The 27,394-nt window shown below is 47.3% G+C and overlaps 1 protein-coding gene across 1 annotated transcript in view; it reads left to right on the forward strand.

Annotated features, from left to right (window-relative positions):
* Positions 1 to 27,394, forward strand: part of LOC138452855 (uncharacterized) — a 1,928,742-nt gene that overhangs the window by 1,676,428 nt on the left and 224,920 nt on the right. Inside the window, exons 91-95 of the mRNA XM_069605205.1 lie at positions 9,285 to 9,470; positions 9,909 to 10,020; positions 17,152 to 17,319; positions 18,635 to 18,751; positions 25,376 to 25,500. Of these exons, the coding sequence (XP_069461306.1) occupies positions 9,285 to 9,470; positions 9,909 to 10,020; positions 17,152 to 17,319; positions 18,635 to 18,751; positions 25,376 to 25,500 (708 nt within the window). The remainder of the gene's footprint in view (positions 1 to 9,284; positions 9,471 to 9,908; positions 10,021 to 17,151; positions 17,320 to 18,634; positions 18,752 to 25,375; positions 25,501 to 27,394) is intronic.

The raw sequence follows: 27,394 nt of genomic DNA on the forward strand, positions 1-27,394 counted from the left end.
CAGTAAGTTCAAGCTGCAACCTGCAAGGAATCGGACAAGAGTGAAAGTCAGGCATTTGAACTCTTACGAACTACATACTTATGGCGTCTTGCTGGGAATATCGGAGTCAATATTGTCCTAGAACTCACCAATTCCTTTGAGCCAGTGAAGCAACTGGTTATCTACGCGCCCCTGCGCTCAATGCAGGATGGAGAGCTCATTTTTTCAAATCATCAGGTGAGACTATAAGAGGGGACATCCAAGGTGATCAGTGGGGAGAACAACGGGGTGGGGGGGGGGGATTACGCTCAACTCCACGGGTGGTTAATTCCCTTTCTCCACTTGCAGAAGCATAGTCCTTCGTGCCAAGCAAACAAAGCTAGGTGAGCCACTCCAGTCCGTCATCTCGGCCCTACGCGTCACATTGGTGGAGATCGCAGCAGTCCAGTCCAGATCGACGCCTCTGTGGGAGCCAGGTGAGCGTAACACCTACGAATGGGCAAACCCCTTCGGCTGCCCTCCCCGCAGGCCACCATCACCACAGACTGCTCGCTCGAGGGCTGGGGAGCCGCCCTGGACTATCTCTTGGTCCACGGCACCTGGACTCGACAGGAGCAGGAATGCCACATCAATTGGTTGGAGCTGAACGCCATCTGGCTAGTGCTCAGAGCATTCCTACCACTTCTGAGAGGCAAGGTTGTCCTCATCCAGACAGACAACTCGACCAGCATGTACTACGTCAACAAGCAGGGAGGCACCAGATCCCCTCCTCTGTGCAGACTGGCGAACAGCATGTGGGAGTGGGTACTGGAAAACGACATTTACCTCATGGCAGTCCACCTCCTGGGGTAATCCAACCTGGAAGTGGACAGGCTCAACAGGCTGGGAGCGGACAATTACTAGTGGCAGCTAAACAGCCTCATTATCCAGGAGATCTTCAACAGGTGGGGTCACCCCCACGTGGATCTCTTTGCCACCTGGCACAACAGGAAGTGTCCCCAGTTCGCACCTGGCAAGGCCAGGGTCCCGACTCTCATGAGCGATGCATTTCACCTCCAGTGGACCGGCATGAAAGCCTACGCCTTTCCGCCCAATCCCCTTATCCACAGGGTAATTTGCAAAATCAAGGAGTCTCACCGACTCCTTATCATTCCAATAACCCCATGGTGGCTGGCCAGGCTATGGTTTTCAGAGCTACTCAGCCTCTCGGAGTTGCCCCTGATTCACCTCCTGATGGGCCCAGCACATCTTCTGGCACAGCAGGGGGGCAGAGTCATCCACCCTGCACCAGTGAAACTAGCCCTCACAGTGAAACTAGCCCTCACAGCGTGGTACCTTAGCAGGTAACGCTTCGGCACCTTAGCCTCTCATAGGCCATTCTGGAGATCATACAAGACGCCAGGAGCAAAGCTACCAGGGCCCAGTACAAAAGCAAATAGACCAGATTCTGCCACTGGGCAGACTCCAAGGGAATCGACCCCTTGGCGTGCACTCTGGACGACGTGCTCTCCTTTTCAGCGCACCTCGCTCATTCAGGCGTGCAGGTGGACACCTGCCGCACATATCTTGCAGTCATTGGGGCTTACACGAACTCGGAGGAGGGCATTTTCTCCTCTTCCAACCCTATCGTCAAGAAACATCTGATGGGTCTCACTAGGCTCTACCCTCCCGTCAAGAGACCGCACCTTGTGTGGGACCTTAAAATAGTCTTGGGCGCACTGGTGCACAAACCATTTCAGCCAATTGCGTCCGTGGACATCAGGATGGTCACCATCAAGACGGCCTTACTAGTCGGCCTTACCTCGGCTCGTAGAGTCAGAGAGATCCAGCTGCTCGACGCCTCTGAGCCATATACCACCTTTCACAAGGACAAGGTAGTCATGCAGACGCACCCGGCATTTCTGCCTAAGGTTCCGTCTGCATTCCACTTGAACGAGGAAATGGTCCTTCCTACGTTTTTTCCGGCTCCCAAGGACAAAGCACAGAGAGTGCTGCACTGCCTGGATGTCAGGCGTGCCCTGAAATTCTACTTGGACAGGGCCAAGGGCTTCCGCAAATCGGACGCCCTGTTTGTCACTTTCGGAGGCTCAAGACCAGGCTATCAGGCCTCTAAGGCTTCCATATCCTGCTGGATGGTCTCTGCCATCAAAGAAGCGTACAAGGGCCAGCACAAGCCGCATCCGGCCAACATGCATGCCCACGCAGTCAGGGCCAAGGCAACAGCCATCGCATTCCAGCGCCATGTCACTTGGCAAGTCATAAGCAGGGCGGCCACTTGGGCCTCTCCCTCGGCTTTCTGCAAGCATTACTGTTTAGATGCCGGCTCTAAATCTTATGCGGCCTTCGGACAGGCAGTTCTCAGGAACCTATTTGCTTAAGGAGGGTCTCCTCTCCACCCTGAGGCTACAATAAATTGTAATCGCCCATACAGTATGGAGGAAAGGGGACAGGACGTAAGAGTAATTATAAATTACTCAACATAGTGACTAACATACTCTTAGTCCATAGTCCCCTTTCCTCCATATGTCCCACCAACCTCCCCCCTAATTATACTTGTGTCATTAGGCAATGTTAAAGCTATTGTCGATGCGTCAATGGGGACTGAGGTGTGGCACCGGAGGGCGGAGTCAGGCCAGAGCATGACCCTGGGACGCACCCCCATGCGCCTCTAAATTTAAAGGGGAAGAAGGTTTTTTCTGGTAAAAAAGTTTCTGTCTCCCGTCCCTTGGAAGGAACGCCCATACAGTATGGAGGAAAGGGGACTATGGACTAAGAGTCCGTTAGTCACTATGGTGAGTAACTTATAATTTCTTTATATAGCTCGTGGCCCCACAGGGCCCCGCTAGTAGGGGCTATGTTCTTGCTCCCTTAGGGAACACCTTTAAGTAAAGAAACAGACACCAGGGTAAATAAAGTGTGTGTGTTTTATTTCTTTGTGTGTATGTGTTTTTTGGAAGGGTCCTTCCAGCCCAACATGGGGCTGAATGCAATGTTTAAAAAGAAAAGGAAAGTGGAAGAACAACAGAACAAAACTCCCCTGCCCAAGAATGGGTTGGACAGGGAAGAAAAGAATCCCGTGAGAATTGTTAAAAAGTGACATGAACAAAGGGGACAGGCAAAGAGCAGAAAGCCTATAGGAAGCAGAGAGGAGATGTATAACGTGGCCCCAGAGAACACACACAGAAGAGAAAGACACAGGCACCAGTTTTATTTAAGTAGTGTGGTGTGTGTTTTGTTTATATGGTCTGTGGGTGTATTTTTGGAACAATCCATCCAGCCCACCATGAGGATAGGTGTAATGTTATAGGTAATGCATAGAACCATAGGAAATAACTCCCCTTCCCAAGAATGGGCTGGGCAGGGGAGAGGAAAATAATCCAGAAGTATTAGAAAAAAGGGGACAGTTGAAAAGGACAGTTGAAGCAGAGGGAGAGAGACAATTACTTGGGGGTTGGGAGGCGGTCACTGCCTTGAGCGGCCTCCTGGGGTCTTCATCCTTTAAGGACTGTTTCCAAGGGGGCTAAACTACTATGCCAGGGGGGGTTCGGCCAGCCTCGGGGCCAGACCGGACGGGCCCAAAGCATTTGAGGGCCCAGCAGCATAGCAGTAGCTGCATGGGCCCATTAAGACCAGGCCGGCCAGCGTGTGGGGGGCAGCCCAGACCGGGCTGCCCGGCCATGCCCGAAAGGCCCCCCTCGTGGCCAGCGAGGCGGCCTGTCATGGTTAAAGTCCTCCTGGGCGGCATATGCAAGGTGAAGCCCCCGAGCTGAAGGAGGGAGTGGGGCAGTGAAGAAATGAGTCCGGTGTAGGCCTCGGCAGCCAACCTGGGTGAAGATGCGGCAGTGAAGTACCAGGCTGCTTCATTGAACACCCTGGGTGAAGACGCCGCCTGCCCCCTGTGTTCAAAGACACATTGCTGAGGGGGCGCGCCAGGAGGAGACTGTGGCACCTGTTGATGAGCGTGGCAGGGTCCCCATAGCAACGGGAATGCCACCTGAATTCAAAATGATGCCCAGGTTTTCGCGGTGATGTCAGTTGGGCCCCCAGCCAACGGAGACCACCCTGGATGTTATGAATACTGCAGGTGTAGCGGTGAGAGTGGGCGGTCGCCGGTGTGTGCAGGAGTCCGCCCTGACAATTCGTGGTGCACGGGCTATGCACTGAGTGTGAGAGCCCAAACTGGTGGAAGGGGCCCCTGCAGAAGAAGGGGCCAGTGCCCCCATTTTATGTCCACAAAGGAGGAGATGGGACAAACACCAGACCCCAGCAAGCATGGTCATCAGCTTTCAATGAGCACTACCATTAACCAGCATCCTGCTAACATCCAGCGCCCCAAGACAGTAGTCACCCCACTGTGACAGGGTGTGTTTTGTGTTTATGCAGTATGTATATATATATATATATATATGTGTATGTTATGTGTATAGTTATTTATGGTTAAGTAGAGTAAATGTTAAGTAGGGGGAGTTGGGGAAATTATTAAGGGGAATGTTAAGTAGGCCAACACTGTTGAGTAGGAATAGGAAGTTATATTGATGGCTAGTATTTTAAAAGGGGCTAGAGGGGAGGTATTCTGGTGTGAGGTAGCGGGTTGGTTTGAAGGCCTGCCTGAGGCTGCCTTGCCAGATGGGACCACCCACAGAGACCATTCTCTGCCTTCACACTTCATGTGGGTGGTACCTGAGGTTAGGAAGGTGTTCGGTTGCAGCAGGCTCATCGTAAGGGTCTATGAGACCCCTCCAAGGAAGGGTGAGCTGACGTAGCAGGTCTCTGTTTAGATGGAGCTCATACCAGGGGAATCCTAGGATAACAGTTTTAAGATCAAAGGGTTTATTAAAGAGGAGTAAAAATGTATTCTGGTGTCTGTGTCCAATAGTGATCTGAGAACTCATGGTGTAGCCCATCTCCTGTTAACAGCAATTTTATTTAGCAGGTGCCGCACCCCTGCCTATCCAGCAGGTTGCAGTGGGGGAGTGGTAGTATCCATGGGAACTGTTCCTGCTCTGGAAAAGGGAAGGGCACACCCTTTGACGGACCACGGCTGGGAATCAGGGGCTACCTAGAGAAAACAAGATAAAGACATACCTGGGGGATCCACTGCCTCAAGCGCCCGCCCCCCAGGGACTGGGTTCATCCAATGGCACTGAGCGGCGCATGAGGATCCCCCTGAGAGGGATCCAGGGGGCTGAGCTGCTAAAGCCCAGGCACGTGGCAGTTGTCGGCCCACACAGGGGCCAGACCAGACAGGCAGAGCAGTCTACAGGGCCCAGGAAGCATTCAAAGTGCTGCCTCGGCAAAAACATGGCCAGCCCAGCCCAAGCAGCGTGTGGGGGGTGGCCCAGGCCAGGACGCCTTGACAGCCTGCCTCGTGGCCAGCGATGCAGACCCTTCATAAAAGTCCTCCTGAGCTGCATAAACCAGCTCCATCCAGGAAGGTGGAGCGGTGAAGAACGCTTCTTGTTTGGAACCCTAAGAAGGGGGTTGGGACTGCAACAAAGAAGTAGAACATAAAGTACAAGAATTGTTGAGACCAGAAATGGTGATTCTACACTGTATTCAACTAAGAAGGAACTATTTTGATTTGGCATTGAATCCGGAATGCACATGTAAACAGTAGATGTGTTACAAGTGTTGCGATCAAGCCAATAAGGATAATGATCAACCCCACGAGCATCTAGTGGAGCATGTTGAATCACACATATGTTCAAGTTGACAGTGAAACCTGACCAACTGTTTGTACCATAAGCCCTGAAGAAGATCTTAGGAATAGAGGTCAAAACACGTGTTGGCAATCCAATAAAAAAATATATGCACTGAAATCCGATTAGTGCTTTCATTTAGAGATCTATATGTTTTGAGGATAAGCCTCTATATTTTTCTTAAATAATTAAGGGGGCGTGTTGCGGATGTCATTAATCTGGTTGTTTAGCAAGTACCAGGTGGAGAGGAGGAGGATGAGGAAGTCTCAGGGTGCTCCATTGAGACCAGCGAAGTAGCCCAGGTGAAGGTGATGCATTTCTGAGGGTGTGAGCCAAAAGCCCAATACGGCCGTGGTTGCTCAGCGGTGAAAGTGGCTGCATTGCCTTTGTCATGGGGACACCACTTGAACCCAACGTAGCCGAGCTTGCGCAGTGGTGAGCGTGGCGGGATCCCCTTGGCAACAGGGACACTGCCTGAAGATTAAATGGTGGCGAGGCCCATGAAGTGACATGAGGCAGCGCCCATATTAACGGGGTCACCCTGAAAATTTGAAAATGCTGCGGCGGTGCGATGGTGATCATGGGTGAGCCCCCCAGCCAACAGGGCCCACCCAAGAGATTTAACAAGGCCACGGGCGTGCAGTGACAACGGGCGGAACCCCACTTACACAGGGGGCTGCCCAGAAAATGAAAGAGCGCATGATAGTGGTGATCGTGGGTCGCCTTACGTGGTGGAAAGGTCATCCAGAAGAATGAATAGTGGGGTCAAGCCCCATCCATCATTGCCACCATGCTCTGCCAGAACCAGCCCAGCAGTGCAGCCCAGCAACAGCCAGCTCGTCCATCAGCTTCCACCACCAGAGACAGACCTTAAGGTATTGTGAGGGGGTCACTGACTGCAGCAGCCCCCCCTATTTTGCCATAATGTTTATATGTAGTATATATGTTGTATGTTAATGTATATATGTACGTGAAGTTATGTATATATGTATTTACTGTTATGTAGGGTAATTGCTAAGTAGGGGGAAGTGTAGCCTTTGCAATACGTATTATGGGTATGTTAAGTAGATTTAAAAGTTAAATAGGGGTAGGATGTTAAAAATATATATGGTATATTTTGTTTCTATTGTTTTCATTGTTTATGTATATTGATTATTTATCTACTCAGTCTTGCCTTGATAAAGAGCTAGGAAGGGTCGAAACACACGTTGGCAAAGTTGGCATAATCTTGACATTTTTTGTTGCACAACTGTGAATAAAAAATAGATTGTTAATATTATAATGTGTACACCACCACTCAGCATTTCTTTCTAAGTAACAGCGCTTTACCTTGGAACAAACAGTTCTGTTCCTTTCCTTATTTTACAAATCCATAGGCTGAGTGTGGTTACCAGTTCCCTTATACAGAACCCAACTTAAAATCCCTTTTTGGAAAGACATGAAACTCTACACAGAATACATTAAATAAAGTGCTAACAAATGTCATGTTACTAATTTCTCTTACCAAAGCTTTTATCAGTGCTTACATGAAAATATTGAGTGTGTCCTAGAGCTGCACAGTATTATGGAAGCTTTCTATGGAGCGTCTGAAGCCCCACTAACAGGTAATCCTGTCAAACTTGGAACTTCAGGCTCAAATATGGGTACTGAAGGTCTCAGTGATAATAACTGTGACGTCTGGAAGCAGAGCCGAGTGCAATGTTTTGTACATTTGGACAGCCAAATCCCTGCTCCTTGGTCTCCAGCCTTTCTCGCTCCTCTGGCATCCTGATTCCTGGAGTCCGCCTAGTGGCAGAGTGTGTCATTGAGCATAGAGTGAAATCCCTGATCACTGGTCTCCAGCCTTTCTTGGTTCCTCTGTAACCAAGACTTCTGAAGTCCTGCCTCTTGATAGAGTATGTTATTGAGCACAGAGTGAAATCCCTGACCCCTGCCCTCCAGCCTAAGTCCCACTGGGACCATGGCTTCTCGAGACCTGCTCGCGGCATGGTGCGTTCTTGAGTATAAGGTTTTAGAGGTGCGATGTCTATAGCGTCCAAGGCCTCTGGACTGGAGTGGGTGTGCATGGCTGGGATTAACATTTAGCCCGCTATGAAGAACAGCACACCCGGTCACATCTGAAAGGGCAATATGTGGTCTGCCTGAATTTAGCATCTGTATCCCCACTGGGGAGGGACATTGGAAAAAGGTCCTGTCTAGTGGGGAGTCAGGGCCAGCCAGAGCAGTGAGTTGTGCAATCCCCTGCCACAGTTGATCCTACCTACCTGATTGTAGTTCTGCACATTGGGTTAGGGTGCACTTCTGCAGTGGCAGTGATCTGTGTTGAATGGTACTGATTTTGTATGTATGCATCTGTAGCACCTGCCCCCACTGAAAAGAGAATTTGCCAAAGGTGGCCTGCTCCTGAGCAGCTAAGAAAGAGGCCCACAGTTTACAGAGTTAGCCTTGTTGTGTATTGTCCAAGCATATGCAGCACTGGATTTCACTCCTGTCCCATCATCGGGTCATCATGTCTCATGGGAGAGTATTACTGGCAGCCATATTGTTAGTAGCTGAGAAGTGGTTGGGCAAGTAAGGATGGTTGCAGCAAGAGACAAACAGAAGTCTGCAGTCTTTAACTCTCCAGATGTTTTAGACTACAACTACCATCTGTCCTACCAAGCATAGTCAATGATAAGGATCATGGGAGTCATAGTTCAAAACATCTGGAGAGCCGCAGGTTGCAAACCACTGAACTAGAATTATTAATTGATGATTGGACAGTTTAGAATTATTCTTAACCACTGCCATTGCTCTAGAGAACCTTGCGTACCACTGCTATTTATCCCATTTGCAAATCAGTCTTTGTCCACCCACTAGTGAGAACAGTCCAGTCTGAACTGCTAAGCCATGTCCCCCCTGCACAGGAACACAATGAACCCCCTAGAAATGTGTCTTCCTTGCTGACCCTCTTCAATGAGATGCAGCTTGGCTCCTTATGGGGCCCTGTGAGCAAGGCACTCATTTTAGAATACCCTCTCTACCTCAAGTAGACAAACACAAGCCAAAAAGTGAGTCTTGGAAATGTTTGAAGTTTTGCATTAATCATAAACACTGGCATTGCCCTGGGCATCTTTCCATACCCACTGTATTTTAATCCACCCGCGCCATTGCAGAACCAAATCAGCCATATGCAAAGGAGTCATGCTTGTGCCACTGGAGAGAGCCTTTTCATTAAGAAGCCCTTTCTTCATTGAAACACAAGCGACCTCAAACATGGTTAGGTCTCAACGTAGAGGTGCAGCTTGCTTCCATTTGTGAAATGGGAGAGGATATGGCAAGCCTGGGTCCCCTTGGTCAATGTTCAGCATCGCAAGACATGTGTGTCACCATCAGCTCCTCAAATGTCAGGCCTTTTTCCTGTCAACAGCAAGACCTTCGATTTCGAGGCACTTTTTACTTACAACCCTTTTTTTAACAACAGATCTTACAGGTAAACACACAGACACTCTATATACAAAATATGGGGCACAAAGTACCTCAAATCAGTGGCCTCCCCATCACTACCTCTACCATTGCAACACTGGTGTGCTATCATTACATCATACGTGCGGTCTTGTTTTGTAGGAAATTGAAGATGGTAGCCTCGCAGAAGACTATTTTACATGCTCGTGAAGGATTCCGGGAAATCGCTGTCAGAGGCACTGTAATGTTTGATACGGCCCAGGCGTTTCGGCAATTTAATTGGATGTACCAGACGAGCTTCACTCAACTGCTGGAACTTTATGACATGTCGGTGGCACATTCTGAGAGGTCAGTGTCTTCATATCATGATGTGCAAGTCCACCACTTCCTTCTCTGATTCCCCTCGCCACCTAGCCTGAGACTGGGCAATCTGCCCGCTTCCTCTTTTCCCTCCCCTGGTTGCTTCTAGATCCCTTGCTGCCAAATGCCTACTCCCCCTGCTAGTTCCCCACTCCTCTGTGTTGATCCCTTGGAATCTGCTTCCCCTTCCATGTACCTCCCCCTAGGATTTGTAAAACACGCCATTGCTTCCCGTGCTTAATAAATGCACCATTAACAGTAATAATAATAATAGCGCCTTCTTTGATAACGCCCATAAGTATACCCCGTGTATCTGACTGCATGCGGGGTTCCTTTGATAACACGTGTGCAAGACCAGCACACCCTTATTTTGATTCCATACTGAGTTTATTTGATAACGCGTGTTTTTGATTTCTTTCACCGCAGGTCTTCTGTCAAGGGAGTGATCTCCTGCTTAACGCACAACATATTCTCATACGTCACCAAGTCACTGCTGGAGAAAGATAGACTCGTATATGCGTTACTGATCGCCTTTGAGGTAACTTAAGTGCTTATTTTAATATATATAATACTTACATATTGTCTTTCCGATAGGCACGGACAAAGGCCTCAGCGTTGTATACAATGGCTAAATAACAGGCACAACTAATAGCTTCTAGGAAGCACTCTGGTTATGTGCAGGGAGTGGCAATGGCGGAGGAGTTGTGATATATGCAGTCGAAGGTTTAGAACAGCTGGGTATTAAAGCCTGTAGGGTGTTCCTGGTGGGTAGGGTGTGGAAGTAACGTTGCCCCCATGCCCCCCATTGAAGTGACCTGACCTTACTCTTCCTGCATCCTCCTGCAGCCGCTGTTTCGGAGTCTTCTTGCCAATATGAGAGTGTCATTGGTGGGGTGAGTGTGAGTGGGGGTTCCCTTGTGCCTATGTCTTAAGTTCTTAACTTGAGTCTTCTGCTTTCTTCGAATATATATGTAGCTCTGGCATCAGCAGTGGTGTTATCACCCTGATGATTTCGATGCTTCTGGAACATAAACAGCATTTCAGTACTTCAGGCTATCCTGCCATCCCTCAGGCATCCAGAGCCTCAGGAAGAAAAGTTACTCTGACTGTATCCCAGGGGCAAGAGCACTCAGACTACCACAGGCTGTCAGATAAGTTCAATCCTTGGCCCTTGGTGATACATTATCGAGTAATTTAGGAATGTGTTCGGATGTTAAGGCCACATTGAATGGTTCAAATAGCTTACTTCACTTTTTGAAGCTCCTAATCTTTGCACACCTTTGCTAGTATTTAGGAAGGTTTCTTAAATGCAATTCACAAACATCTACAAATACACTAGAAATATACAGAGTAAAAGCCAAGTATTCCACTTGGGCATCCTCCTATAGGTGCACAATAATGCCATAGGAAGATAGCTTTGTTCACAACAGAGAGCTGTGTAGGCCTGGGAAACCTTAATGTGAATGGGGAAATGCAGTGGGCTAGGGCTTACTATGTAACTAGCACCGCATTGCCAATATGCTATTGATGTAGAAAAATTGCCCCTTGAGAGATGTATGGGAAATACTCAGCCAAAAATGTGTGTGTTTCATAGAAAAGAGGCTAAGAAAAGATTTTGAGGAGTCATCGTGTTTCAAAGAAGTCCTTTACTATAAATCTTGAGAGTAGAATAAGCCATTTGAGCCAGGTCACACATGCCGCAGCGCCACCGCGTAGTCATCACTGGAAATGCAGCTCTAGTTCAGTTCCACATGAGCAAAGTGTGGGTATGAGCATTACCCCCAATGCAAACCGTCCAGTCAAGAATATTGTCTTTGTCTTAAAAGGCAGTGCTATTTTATAGATGGCTCATTCAACCCAAGACAAACAGCTCTCAAGTCTGCAGAACACTGCAGCCCGCGTTCACCCTTATTGGAGATCATCAGAGCAGTGTAGTGTGGCAGCTTTGTGGTATGTGTAGCAAACACCAGCAACATTTGAGGTGGGTTTAAAAAGGCTTTGATCTGAAGGTTTACAACACAAAGGTGCCATGGTTTGAGAGAGTTTAACCTTCCCTAACTTTCACTCCTTATACGACCAGTTCCATTTTACCATCATCAGCACCAATCTCTGGGTTTCCTTTTTTTATTTTAAACTAATTTATTAAATATTAACAGAAGAAATCAATGTAACAGAGATATAATAGACAATTATCCATACAATAATAATGAAAAATATATTGGAAGGGAAAACAAAAAAAAATAAATAAAATAAAAAATAAAAAAAATAAAAAATAAAGGGGGGGGCAGAAATGGTGTGATGCAAAAGTCAAAAAGTAATAGCAATTGAAAACATTGACCTGAAAACAACCTTCCAGAAAACTCTGGCATAGCAACAAACCAAGAAGTAAAAGACATGAACAATATAATGAGTAAATTGAAACATGCATATCTACTTATCTGAATACAGGTTAACTCGACACAGGAAGCTCCAAGGACTGACTAGCCCTTATCCAAAAAGGCCTTCCATATTTTATCAAAAATACGTCCTTCACCTTTCACAGAATATATCACATTTTCAATATTGCTTGTGCGATACATCTCCTCCATCCACACGTTCAACGTCAGGTGAACATCTGATTTCCAATTTCTCAGGATCAGTTTTTTCGCCACCATGGCCCCACGTAAAATCCATGTAATCTGATGTTTCCCTAAGTCGTCCAGCATGGTGGATTCCCCCAGTATTAGAGTCTGAAAGTTAAATTCCAAATCTGCATTGACAACCTTGTTCATCATACTTGTCACATCCGACCAGAAATTCCTCACCTTGTGACACTCCCATAGCATATGTTCCATAGTGCCACGAAAGTGACCACATCCCCAGCAGCTGTCTGACTCAGTTAAATTTCAGCACCGATCTCACCAAGCAACAAAGTCCCTCTCATGTGTTGAGGGATGCAATGTTGCCATCCTTAGTAAGTAGTGCACTTTTCTCCTCTTCCTCTGACAGATCTAAAAGGAATCCTCCTTGACCTCAGGTATGTGTCTACTGCTTTTAACAAGCCACATATAACATGATTTCATTCAAGTCCTCTGCAACTGCAGACCTATTGTTCGCTTCCCCTAGTGATCCAAATGTGATCCTTCAACTCCAACACCTTCTCAACAAACAAAACCTACATAATTAATATCTGTCTGGTTACAGCTCCAGGCATGGCAATGAGACTGGCCTCCTTTTTGCTTTGGATGGAAATGTTCAAATGGCCAAAGAAATCGGATTCTTGTCCTCACCTTTGTGAGATGCTGAACTGTGCCATCCATGGAATTGGAAGAAGAGGAGGCGAACATCCCAGATCTTGCGAGTTCCATCAGCGAAAGAACAGAATGGCCATCGCAAGAGGGGGGGCTTGTGGGATGTTTTTACCCATGCATCCAAGCCCTACAATAAAACTGTGCAGTACTGGCATGGAAAACATCATGATGGCCAGAACTCCCCAGAGAGTGCACAGGGAAAACATGAAGAATAGGCTGCCACCCATTTTTGCCTATGTTGTGAGCACAGGGTGGCACTGCCTAACCACCATTGGACTACACACACAGTAGCCTGAAACCATTGGGAATGGCAATGCTGATTGCCAAAAGCAACCCAGAACTGTGGGGAATTAATTTTCTTAATCCCAAAAATGGTTGCATTACCAGTACTCACCACTATCAGAAAGCCGGCGTTTTAAAACCAACAGACTTTTGTGTAAAACTGAACAAATGAAACAAAACCAGACCAAGGAAAGACTTGCTAAGAGGTGGATACAATGTAAAACTATATTCTGAAATGACTTGAAGGAAGTAATTGTTTAATGTATAGGTAAAAATTGTCAGTTTGATTTGAATGTAGAAAACTGAGAACAAAAAGTGACATTTAGCTGAAACCTGGCTTAATGAAACTGGATTCTGCCTGACAACTACCCCCGACAGGAGTTGAACCTGGATCAACAGCTGTGTTCCCTGCCAGGCCTGGCTGCATCCTGAGGTCACATGGCCCTGTTGATTGAAAGGGGAGTGGCAGCTGGGGACTACAGGGAGTTGAACAAAGGCCTGTTCTGGACTCAGGCAAATGTTATATTGGGGGCCGTAAAGTGGTTTCCTCTTAGGGGAAACTGGGAGGGGCAGTGCCTCTGCTAGCAGCTGAGCTTGGGGGAAGTGGATAAACCAGTTATTCCACCCTGTGATGTGGGAAGCCACACCCCTTTTTGACCAGAGCATAATTTTAAAAAGATAGATAACTCATAGTGCGGACTTGTCAGAATTATATAAGTAATATCATTGTTTTTGTGATTTTTCTGTGAACATTTTGAGAGGCGTTAGGACCCTGTGGTGTATTCAGGGGGGTTGCTGGCGGAAAATAGGGTCTCACTCCAAATGTCTGCATGTTAAAATTCTGACACTTCATCAATTAATGTCCATACTCCTTGCGCATATGTGTGTAATTTTGGGTAAATGTCCGATATTGCAAAACCAGTTAAAAAGCGCAAAATGTTGTCATTTTTGAATGCAAGCCCCCAGGAAGATCAGAGGCGGACAAGCATGGACCATAAGGAATATATAATGTGCACATGTAATTTCAACAAATTGTATATCTGGGAAGGATGTATTTGAATCAAATATAGATTTGTGGGCAAACTGACCAGAGGAGGATCCTCTGACCCATAAAAAGACTTCATCATGCTGACAATCCATTTCCTTCCCCCAATCATGGGAGAGGGGAGAATTGGGCCAATGACAAGTAGCGAGGGGCAGGTTTAGTTATGACCAGGCACACACCCATTTTCAAAACACATAAAAAGAGACTTCTGGGAGAGGGAGAGACATTCAATTCCATTTGCTGCGGAGCATGCTGACCGACGACTTCACATCCAGAGATCCAGACTTCAAATCCATCAATCTCCAAAGACCAGAACTTTACTTCAGAACTTAAAGCAAGGGCCTAAACCCACAAACTGAGAACTCTTCCCAGCAGGCCTCAGCAACCTTAAAATCATTTGCGAACTATTCCACAGCCGGGCGAGCTGTTTGAATTCTTTTGCCAAGAACAATTGCCAGAGACCAGACCAGAGATCCAGAGTGACCCAGACCGCTGTGAGCAGAACCAGAGCGCTTACCCAGATCACTGTGAAGTGCCGAGACCAGAACCGGAGTCCAGTCCAAAACCTGACCAGATCCGTGGCGAGGCCTATTTCAAATTTATATTGTGAGTACCTAGCAGAACTGTGCAGAACCAATCTCTTAGTTAAAATAATCTAATCCAAACTATTTTAACCTAAGTAGAACTGCCTCCTAGAAATCGTGTCATCTGTCATTTGTAAAGCTGCACAACTGTCACCTGTCAATTCTGAAGCTGCAAGCTGTCACCTGTCATTTTGAGTTTACTTTAAATCCGAAAAACTACCTTTATTTAATCGTCCGTATCTCTGGAACCTAGAACCGACTTGCTACTCCTTATACTTTTGCCGTAATCACGATTCACGCACTCGCGAATTTTGCCGCGATTTGCGATTTGGCCTGATTTCTTTACCTGTAAAAAGATAGCAGCTTTCATCTGCTAAAAATGTGTTTGCCTCTTAATAACCATCCCTGAATCATTGCTAAAGTGAGCCTGAGCTCATCCCAAGTATCTCTCACTCACCCTGAACCTCCTAAAGGGAATTAAAAGCATTTTCAGCATATTTCTCACTTCATTGCCACCACATTCAAAGCACTTGGGCCTGTGTTTTAAAACTCATACCGGTTTTCTCTAAGCTTGCTGGGGTGGGAATTGAATTTCGTATTGTATTTGATTGCATTCCTGAGAACTGTGTGTGTTACTTCCATCTCCTTCCATTTCTTACATTACATAGGGGAGGGGGGTGAATTGCCAGAGAAAAAGTGATTATCTTATCTTTTGCAGAAGTGTGCTAGTGTCAGATTACCCATTGTTGATTAACATTATATTTATAAGGGCGATATCGATTATTAATTTTTATAAAAGCGTGGTATCTATATTTTGTTTTATTTCTCAAATAAACCTTTTAAACTTGCAAAACAGAACTACTTCTTGGCTCAGTGGGGTCAGGGGGATTCTAAGAGAGGGGTGTTATAAAGGGGTAGTCATCCAGAACTCATGAACTGGACATAAAGATACATCAATAAGGGTTTCCATTCAGTATCCCAGGCTAGGCATTGATTTAGCTGTAGTGTTGAATTGAATCCTCTTACACCTCCCTTGATCAATCAGAGACACTTTACGCTGTCGCTCTTGACACAAACAAGGCCTCAGACACCACCATCAATTGGTGTCCCTCCTTCCTGAGCAACAGGCTCCTCCCTTTCCTCTCTCTGCCCCGCCACTGTCACTTGAGGGGTCCCAGATGGCTCTCCTGGCACCCATCTTTAAATATATTTAGGCTCCCCATAATCGTGCTCCTCAGATCTGGATTGGTTATTCACTGCTACTTAAGCAGTGCTTAGATCTCCGCCAATGCCTCCCACAGGCCATGTGCCTTCACATCATTGAGAGCTGGATTGATCGGAGTGGCTTCATATATCATTTCTCTATAACAGAATCCATGATCCTAGGCCCAGTTTCATTCTACTGCCCACTTTGCCCCTGCTTCCCCTCCCAAATATCTTACTGCTTTTCTCACCTTCACCACTCGGGTGAGAACATTAGATTGCATCTGGATCACATCACAACCTTACCATGTCTATGCAGGTAAACACTGTTTCCAATGGAGACTTCTAACAATTCAGACTCTTGAGGAAGACCCTTGCCAGCATTGAGCTGCCCCAGCATTGAGTCCCACTTGACTCTTTCTTTTGTGCTCAGTTGGACGACACCAAATCCCTTCACCCCATCCTTCCCAAGTGCTAACTGTACAGACGCCAGAAAGTCACGAGCACTGTTGCCAATCTTGCCATCAGACTCAAGATAAGAGACCATATCAGCCTGCACTGCATACCTTTCACTGTCCGTGCAAGAACCACTTCCAAAATCCTCTGCTTGACCGTTAAATGCCAGTTTGCCACAGCTTCGCCATACCTTTCTAGCAAAACCTCCATGGCAGCTCCTGCTCACTTGCTCCGATCCGCCAACCATAGTCTACTAAGTATACCCTCTTCCAACTATCCTGGGAGAGGTGACAGCTGCTCCTACGCCCAACCCCTCGAGCTTTGGGCAGCCGCTTTGTATTATTCAAAATGTACGAAAAACTACCTATGGGCATGAGGCGGAAAAGTGAATGTACAGCAGAGTGGCAGTAGATTAGAAGTGTACGAATAAAACATCCCTAGTGTGTAGAATGATTGCAGTGTGCTAATGGAATCAAGATATCAAATGTTCGTGCTGTGCAGGCGCAACAAAAAAGTGGCACACAAGATGTGGATCCCTTCCTGAATAAGGGATGCGCTCTGAGGTGCCCTGAGGCCACCTCCGGCACAACCACTCAAAAGGATAGTGTGGGAGGGCTAAACTGCACGTGCAAATGACTTGGACTCATTGGGAATTGCCTGGCTGCAATGCAGCATTGCCTGAGTACATGCATGAAAAACGTTCTGCACTAGCCCCACGGTGTGTTTCTTGGGTTTGTCAGGGTAGATCAGTGCGACCTGAAACTTCGTGTCCCTTTCCTCACAAATGCTCATCTGTCTCTGCGTAACAGGTGGAGGATTCTTTGGGCCATTTGCTGCCTGGGGAGAAGGAGTTCACCATTTCTCCTGGTCTCTGTGTTGTGGTCCTGCAGAAGCTGGGAGTCAAGCCATCCGAATCCCGGCAACAAGCCAAGAATCCGTTTGACTGGATGGCCGAAGAGCAGTTTCGGAATGTACAGGTTTGGATGCGCCATGTACTCACCGGGAATTCCCCATGGTGTTGATATCACAGAGCTCCAGTATGCCTTGGTAGTATGTCTGACAGCAGGAATGTCATTTTGCTCATGTTGCACCATGCACAGTGGTACCTCTTATCACTGCATGTGGACTTTTTATTCGACCTTGTTGGAGATGGCCGCGCATAGGGTATCCTGAAGAAGCGGCTCTGTCACTTATAGGCCTGATTCTGGTGGATCCATTGATGTGGGTGAGGGAGCACAACGGATCGCGAGTAGTGCTGCTGAGGTCTTTTGCACGGATACTCATGCGTGCCCATGCACAGTGGAGACTGATCACAGACAGAGTCACTGAAAGCTGCAGTGAAAGGCATGGGGGTTTCTATTTTTTTCACACAACATCCAATGACTCTGCCGGGCAGGTCTGCTACGGTGTCCACCTTGCCTACCAACATATCGCAAATAGTTTTTCCTTGTATTGGTAACATGGCCACAGTATACTGAAACAATTCAGCACGCAAAGATCAAAATGATGACCCCATGTACCAACAGAATGAGGCTCATTTTCCAAATGAAGGTGCTAAAGATAGGCGTACGGGTGTTATGCATGTCTTAACACCTTCATTCACGCTCCAAGGGCATTTTCTGGGGTGTGCAGGGATGGGAGTTAAGTTTCAGCCTCCGTTTTCCCCTCCAAGAACCGCTTGGTTATACGCCATCATGACGGAATCTGCCTGCTTTCTACAGCAGCGGGAAGCAGGCGGATACCATTGGAATCCATTGTAAACACTGCCTGCCATGCGTAAAAAGCAGGGCGACCTTTGCTCATTTTGCAGTGCATAAGGGAGGCGCAAAGACACTTCTGCCGCCACTTTACACCTCCCCTTCGCACTCCACAGTGGAAATGACAGGAATTGCCTGGAGCGGACCTGTGTGCACACAAGTGTGAACATAAGCGGTCCCCTCCGGGCAATTTATGTTTTTTTTAACAAGTTCCCAGGCGTTCCCTTACGGAGCCTGTATGTAGTCATCTCAGGACATACATAACTGCACACGTGTGGCATAATCAAGTGCAGAAAAATGGTGTGCATCCGAGTGAGAATAGTGGATGATCTGACGGACTATGGTTCTCATCCTTTGCTCTTTATTTGTATGTCTTGGTTGCATAATTAAAGGGAGTGGGGTCAGGCGGACTCCTAGTTTTAACATGTATTATCTACCCTGCAGGAATTCCTTTGAAGCTCGAGTGAACACCATCTTTTGGTTACTTGGAAAGTTGATAAACGTCTATTTTGGTGATATTTCCTGCTTCTTGTAGATCCTCGCCATGTACTACAGCTGGTTTGGGGATCTCTTTGATCGGATGTACCGGGATGGCAAGGACTTGACCTGGAAGAGCTTCTGTGAGAGCGAGCAGCCGGAACACCCAGCCAAGGTAACGCCTCTGTGCTCGATAAGCAGCGTGGCGAGTGTCACATGACGGGCGTGTCAGTAGAACCATGTTACAGAACGGACAACACGTTGCGTGGGTTCTGACTGTTGCCTCTTGAGGAACACACATACTCAATGAAACAGAAGTGCAGTTGATCCATAACATTAACAAACCTGAGTGATGTTAGGGTTGTATGTATCTTCCCCGATTTAGAGTTTACTGAAATAAGGATAATTTTGTGATGCCATTTAGCTGCCTTCCTGCCATTGTACTACATTGTGTTATTTATCTAAATGTATGTCAGAAATGGGACATTGCCAGGCAGACTGTACCAGGGAGCTCAACCAATACTCTTGCCTCTTGATCATAGCTCATAACTTCAATTCTTCCCTATAACAAGGGCATTAATAATTAAGCACAAACTTGGGATTACTCATGTTCTGCCATAAAAAGCACAAGGTGCACACACACACAATTTCTTTTTTAGTACCACTGACGTTTTCCCGCCAATCTTTTGACATTCAGTACAGAGTGCATGGGAGGGAATATTAAAAACATTCTAGAAAATAGCATGTGCAGGCCCAGTGCAACATGATATCTGACAATGGTGCGCATGGGGCACACATGATGTTGCAGAACTATACAACAATCTACACAAACCCACCAGGTACCGTAGGGGAACATGGCTTGCATCAATTGTGGATACAGATGAAAATCCGTGGCTGCTGCCCCTCGTCACGCATACATTACAGACAACCTCACACGCATACAAAAATGCACAAACAGCTACAACAAACTGGAACATCATTCGGCCCATCAGAATACATGCAGCAAAATATCCATGCATCCACAAACACATGAACTCTTTATTTGATTGATGTATTTAGGATATTTATTGCGTGCAGACCTAGTTTCGAGAAGTAGCAGGGTACATGAAAGGTTAATAGGATTACACGGTAAGAGGAAAAGTTACAACAGGACTGTGTTACATTACAGTTAAGAAACAGGAGCAGTTTCTAGAGGCTTGGTGTGGTCAGTTGGAGATTGGATCACGGGTGTTACAGGTGTGAAAAAGGTGTTCCTTGAAGAGGAGGGTCTTGGGCTGCTTCCTGAATTTCATGGGCAAGTGTGAGGGTCTAATGTTAATGGGTATGAGGTTCCAGAGCCTGAGGGAACAGATGGAGAAAGTGCGTTTCCCATTGTTTTTGTCTTCTGTGTTGTATTCAGCTTCAGTCATACTACGTCCCGGCTTCTTATGGATTGTTAGTTGCCAGCGATGATGCTATTGTAGGCCAGGACTCCCTCGCTTTCCCTCTCTCTCTCTCCCTCTGCCTTATCCTGCGAGGCAGATGAGTAGTCCATTTAGATGATTTCACTTGGAAAGCCCTACTGAGCCTCTAAATATTTTACAGAAGTTTCTCCTTGAGCAGAAACAGAGGTGTCGCTACTAGAGAGGGCCGGGGGGCGGGGGGACTACAGCCCTGGGTCTTTTGGTTGTAGCCCCGGATAGAAGCTCAGGGGCTACAACCAAAAGGTTAGCTAGCCCCGGTCCTGACAGTCCCAACATCAGCCCCAGATCTTTTCAAGACCAAGCAACACCCTTGAGCAGAAAGCTACATTTCTAAACTAAATCTATCCTCAGTCTAATTCCCCACCGCGCCCGAGGATGCCCAGCGGATTCTGTGGCTCTAGAGAACCCTATAGAGAATCCTGGCCTTAGATATGAAACTTATCTTTTTTCAAACATTTTTTCCCCCCTGAGGAATTAAGAATTAAAGAACATACTATTGCCCTTTTTATTCTCTATCCACCTAAAGAAAAGGTTTTAGTAACATTTCTGTTGACGTGGCTTCCAAGTTCATAACTGCCGACCCTCCTGCAGTTAAGTCGAGCCTAGGCCATGGGTGCACACACCACACATGTTAGGTCTTAGTTGGATGTGTGAGTTCATTTCTTGGTATCTTGCCACAAACTAGTGCTCTGCTGCTTGCATGATCTGCTGTCTTCCTGGAGCTTCCTCAAGGCAAGCGCCGTAGCGAGGCACATGCTAAAATGCATGTGGGTCCTTTATTTTATATTTGCAGTGTCTCTGAATGCTGGTGCATGTGATGCCAACATGAAAATGAGTGCTGAACACAGCACACACCAATTAGGCATGGGCAGTTTTAATGGCACTGCTGTTTAAACTGGATTAAGCTCTTACTGTCACTTCTCGGCCTGATGGTCAATCACAGCGTTACATAATTACTGCTGTCCTTCTTAACCATAGCTCTCAACTCACCCGCTTTTGGCGGGTGTCACCCGCCTTGTAAACAGGTGAGTCACCCGCCAAGCCTCGTGCACGCCCATTCATTTCAATGGGCCTCTCACCCGCCAAACACAAAATCGGGTGATTTCACCCGCCTTTGCATCGAAAAAGGTTGAGAGCTATGTCTTAACTGGCCTTCCAAATTCCAGAGCAACGGGAACAGAGCTCACGGTTAGACTCTAGTTTAAAGAAGAACCTTCTCCCACCAGCCTTTTCTGCAGCTTGTCTCTCGGTGGGCTCATGCTTCTTGCCACCATTCCTCCCAAATGGGGAGCTGAAAGATGCACTGGCAAAGAGCCCCAGAAAACGGAGACCTGCTGACTCTGAAGCTTTGCATGAAAACCAGTGTGGAATGTTCTCCTTGATTCTACCATGACTGCCTGGACACGGGTGAACCCATCAGCCCCTGGATGCTTCCCCTCCATCTTGGGATGGAACAGGTCTGTCTTCCTAGTGTAAACCCTGGTTAAGGAAAACTATCAACGAAACATTCATTCACAAAGCACACATTCCAATCGTCCCCTATCCAGCCCCATTGATATATTTCTAGGCCCTCTTGTACCTCCTAAACGGAAAACTATCTCTCACATTTCGAAACACCCCTCACTGCCTTTGGATTCCCCTGAGTCTTGATGTGCTGACAGCAGCTGGTCTGAAGGCACTGTGTGCTTATAGGGGCACTCAACGTAGTTCAACAAGTGTGGGTGTAATGTGGTCACATTTGCTGAGGCCTTTTATGAGCCAGGCTGCAGTGTTAAAGGCACTTCTCAGTGATGACTGTGAAGTTGGGGAGCCCAGAAAGCAGGACATCTCCACCTTCCAGGTGAGAAAGGACAAGGGGCTGAACCGTGGATTGGAAATGTCCTGAAGGAGAGATGGCTGTCATTCTAGAATCCATGGGACATTGCACATGGTGACCTCTGTGCTATGAAGGCCTCTATAGTCATGGTGGGCAGCAAGGTCTAGATCTGAGTGTGTTCTGTGTTTTTGTAGTGATGGGGCAGTTCTGTTTTGGTGGGACCCAGTTTGAGTTATGAGATGGACATCCAGGTTTGAACTAGGGTGAGGCAGAACTTGAGCCTAGTAGATGTTTTTGATGGAAGACATTTTGAGATAAAGTTGTTGAGTATCACCTGTGCATCAGTGGACGTCGATGTTGTGGCTCACAATAAGTAATCCCAGGGACGCATTTAGAGATTTAAGAGCAAGGGTGAGAGGATGGGCTCTTGCGGGACTGGCAGAGGTGGCAGGTAGTGGGGGCGATCTGGGGGTATCCATCTAGAAGAACTGATGCTGGTCTTAAAAACTGGATGACTGTCGGGGGCAAGACTGACCTGCAGGGGGACTGAAAAACCTTCCTCACAATACCCCAGCCCATGAGATACAAAGTGCTGCACCAGCCAGGTGATTAGGCAGAAGGGAAAAGGACTGCCATCCAGAACACCAGGCTGCAAAGAAAACAAAAGGAAATATTAGAGTGATATTCCCAAGACTATCCCCTCACAATCCCTCTGTGACTCCTTCTACCAGGGTGTTCAGTCAGAGTAGGGGTAAAGGATAACAGCTGACTCCCACCAAAAGGTAGGAAAGAACCGCAGAGGGCCTCAGCCAATGGCACAAAGATGTAACTAGGGGAACACAGAGCTAGCTTTAATCAGGAAAGTAATAGTCCAGAACAAATCCAGGGCAGGTACTCACAGTTACAGAGAAATCCAATGGCAAATCCGTATCAATCCATTATCCAAAAACAAGCGTCAAAATCCAAGAAGCAAACAATCCAAGGGTACTCCAGTAACAGTCCAGTTTAGGAGCCAAAGTTTCATAAAAAGGTCAATCAGAGAAAGCCACAGCCACGGCAAACAGGGGCCAAAAACAAATCCAGGAAACAGTCTGAGGTCCGTAATGGTAAGTAGCCAACAAACACCAAGCAACCGCACAAAACAACAGTTGAGAAGCGATGCACAATGCTTACCACAGCCTTCTTAAAAGGCTACAGTCCTCCCGCTGTGATGGCACATTCCACGTCTCACATGATGGCCCAGAGTTCTGCGTGCTCCAGGAGCTGCTGGTAAATGTAGTCCCGATCGATGACTGGTGTCCCAGAGGCAGCACGGTATGCACTAGCGATGGGGACAGGGACCATGAGCCCTTACGATGACAGCCTCACCAATTCCCATGTGTTTGTGTAATATGCCATTGAGGGCTTGGTGATCCACTGTGTTTATGTAGACCATCGAGGATATGGAGAGCATCTTCTACCACTTGGGTGATGGCAGTCTCTCTGCTGCTTGGTGTCAATGTGTGCTTGGAGCCGAGTCAATACAGATCTTTTGAAGATGTTACCTAGGAAATAAAGATGGGTGATTTGGGTATAGTTATTGAGGTCATCAGTGTCCAGTGGTGGTTTTTTCAGGACTATTTTATTTTGAGGGAAGTGGGAAATGTTCCTTGATTGAGGGGTGCATTGAGGATAGCCAGGAATGCATGGAGTGCTTCTGTGGATAGTGTCTTAATGATGGAGGCTCTCAGGATGCCCCTGTAGTAGGAGATCGCTTTGCAGGATGATAGGGTGTTGGTTATGGCCTCAATTGCTAGAGATCTGACGGTGGATTATAGCGTTGGTTTGCTTCACGGCATGGGTGGGGGCGGTCTGTGTAATGTGGTTGGCATTGATGTTTTCGTAGATCTTCCTGATTTTGCCATTGAAGACGTTGATGCTGGTAGATTTCTTGCATAAGTGAACCCTGTGTCATCACTCCATGCCATAGCTGATATAGCAGATCTCTGGAACCTGTGGCTCTCCAGATGTTTTAGACTACACCTCCCATGATCCCTCACCATTGACTATGCCCACTAGGGCTGATTGGAACATCAGGCGAACCAAAGATTGCAAACCCCTGTGGTAGAGGATAGACCATCAGGCCTTGCTGAATGATGCCCATTCTCTATTGCCAGACTGTCCAGAGGACAGGAACGTAACAGACATTCCTCTCTAATGCTAAAGGGTGAACACATACACGTGTGTAATCCAAACAGTAAGAATGAGAAGCGGATAGAATCAACGTTAAAAGCAAGTCTTTGAGGTTCGTTTCCCAGACTAAACTCGTACATTCATCTTTCTATTCTGTTCATAGTAATTTAGTATAGCATATGAGCGCCACATACATTTGCAATACGTATGTATTATATACTTTGTTCACTGCATTATTGTCTGCCATGGATATGAACCAATACAAACCAAAAGCACACGATAAAAATGTGATTGCAAACATGGCCTAAATCCTGTTAAAGGAATTGGTAGGGGTAGATTTTGGGGGTCCTTGCTTGCCACAAAAGCAAGCAAGGACCGAGTTAGAATCCTTTATCGGACATCGACCGGTTGTATTATACGGAAATGGGTTGATGGACTATGATTACCGTGAGTCGCTATCACTATGGGAAGCATTGTAGAGCTGTTCCCTTTTTACATTCCTTACTCCGAGTCTCCAAGTAGAATGAGTGGAAAAGCACTTAGCATCGCCACCCGTAGTGTGGAATACATGTGGTGAGTGCTATTAAGCAGAGGTAGGTGTGCTCACAGTCCCCAGCACTGGCGCCATCCTAAACGGGCATGGTCTAAGTTCTCACACAGGGAGCGGTTGTCATTTTGGCCAAGCAGAGTGCACGGGATTCAGAGAGGCGCACAGGGGCTCATTTTCCTGGAGATGTTGAAAGCAGAGTTCATAGAAAGCGTGCGAACCACCTGCTCCTTCTGATCCATTCAGTTCTCATGGTTCCTGACTGGACTGTGGGGGCCTGAATCGAAATGAACGATTCTGATACCCCAATCCACTCCATGTAAGAAATCCGACCGAACCTCTGCCTACGTGCAATTTCGTTGCCGGCGGAGATGCCGTGGAGACCCAGGCTCAAAGGAGGCGGATTCCATCGCAATCTGTGTAAACGCCTTCCAGCATGCATGCACATGGTGGGAGCATTTCCATGTGGAGGTGTACAAATGCACAAGAATCCGAGCCCGCCCGTATTTCCGTAAATGACCTTCGCATGGAAAATTACACACAGCGCTATATGCACAGAAATGCACTTCAGTGCACTCTTGGCACATCTAAAATGGCACCCAAACAGAATTCCACTGCCCTAGACCGCACTGAACATCGCTTGAGGTGAACCTGAGAAAAGTGTGGTGTGGAGAGCATTACACAGCACAGCCATTTCTTTGGGGGAGAATGTGAAAATGAGGGGTAGAAAGCATGTATTATACTTCGCATATGTGCCACTGCAGTATGCAGGCTAACATCCCTCCCCGTCTTGGATTGCAGGGAAGGTGGCCTGAAGGGCTGGACGAGCTGACGCCTCTACAGCGCCTCCTGGTGTTGCGGGCTCTTCGCGCCGACAGAAGCCTGCAGTCGGCGGCTGGATTCATCGCTGGGGCCCTGGGCAAATCGTAAGTGATCTCCAGATTGGCCTTTGCCTCTCAGACAGCTACACTGACACCTGTCCCACCAAAGCAGCCAGTGCCAACATCAGCAGCCAGCAGCCAGCACTGTCTCAAAGCCGAGTCCTCCCAGCACTGGGTGTCTGCTTCCTACCAGTGATCGTAAGAGTTTAATTCAGCGGTCCCGCCCTGCAGCTGTTCTATGCTTGGCAATTATAGGAGTTTCTTAATTACTGTACACTAATTATTGTATTTTGCGAGGGTTGAACTGCTTTGGTTAAAGCAAATGTCTTACGGCGCCGATCTTTTTCGATGATATTGTTTAGTTTTCTCTGGGGAAGGGGGTGGCACTGTGTCACTGGATTCGGTCTGAATGTTGCAGTAGGTTTTTTTTCTTTCTGTGGTTTCTGTTTGTTCCAGCATATTATTAGCGTTAATGCTGATCATTACAATACGCATGTGCACTTCAAATAGAAAAGGGTGGGACTTGTGTCAAAACTACTTGTGGGGCCCATGGAATGTGTGAGATGGTAAATACTGCATTTTGAAGCACAACAAGCAAGCACGTTAGGCAGGCAACTTCTTTTTATTGATTACAAAGTAACAGAAACAGCATGTATTAGGCGATACTTGCCAAAAAAACAGTGCACTGACAAACTTAGAGCCAGAATCATGGTTGACAGCCGGAAGTGCAGTCCGATTAGGTGCAAATAAACAGCAAGCAACCAAACAGCCCTCGTCGCATTATTGCACCGAGGAATTCATGAACATGTCAAGGGGGCAAACCCGGATCACGTTTGGAAGAGTCCTGGTGAGAGCCTTTCGTCAGTAGATAGTTCTGTAATGGACCCCAGAAATCCTTGGGCCACGAAGAGGGGGATGTCATGCTCCAGTAGGTCTCCTCCATGTCACAGCAGAATGCCACGTCTCGCAACTAGGTCTGTGTCCGCGGTGGAGGTCCACGCGCGCAAGCCCTGTCAACGCCTCTCTTGACCAGGAGAAGGAACAGTTCCAGCTGTTTCTTAGCATATGGAGAGATCCCTTCGGTGTAGCCCACCTCCACACCGGCCATTTCACAGAAAATCTGATACACTATGCCAAAAATCGAAGACAGGCCCACAGCTCCAGGCCAGCTGTAGAAAATCAGTCTGGGCAGTGCCCCAACGCTCACACGCGGATGGGGACTTAGGATACCATCTGTGCAGTTGCATGGGAGTATAGTTTATCTGATACAAACATTTAAAATGAATCAGCTGGGAGCGCCTGTTGATGGAGACAAATTTAGTTTGCACTCAACAAAACTGCCATATATCGTCAGGGAGCGACTGCCACAAAGATCGATCTCAAAGCCGGTGCGCGACCCCTGCACAAACAAGTGCCCTGTCAGTGATTTTAGCTTATAGCCAGGAAGTCAAGCGCCCGTCACCCTCCATCTTAATGGTATTATGCAGTATTGGGAAGGTTTGTGGCTGAACCGGGAACGTGTCCGAGAGCGTGGCCGGCCCCAACTTCTGCATGTAATGTGTGAACAACCTCTCACTAGTGAGAGCGGCCCCAGGGATGTGAACCATAGGAAGCATTGGTGTCTACATCTGTCCTGCATCAAGTTTGGTCACAATACGAAAACCAAGCAGGGCACGTTGCTGCCACCACGTTTGTTTCCTTAGCCCTCCTCAGGGTTCCCCTAAGAACAACGGATCTAAGTAGCACCAGGGCTTCCATGGCCCTCTCAATCTGCACATGGGAGTGGTCCGGAAACAGCGAGTACCGGTGCAATAGAAACTGGACCTGAGCTGCCAGGTAATACCACTCAAAATCTGGCAAAGCAAGGCCTCACCTGATGGAGCAGGCTATTTGTCCCAACCAACCCTAGTTTTCCTGCCCGACCAAATGAAACCCGAGA

The sequence above is a fragment of the Ambystoma mexicanum genome, chromosome 4p, assembly GCF_040938575.1.
Source record: "Ambystoma mexicanum isolate Mex_15411 chromosome 4p, UKY_AmexF1_1, whole genome shotgun sequence".
In the NCBI taxonomy this organism is placed as follows: Eukaryota; Metazoa; Chordata; class Amphibia; order Caudata; family Ambystomatidae; genus Ambystoma; species Ambystoma mexicanum.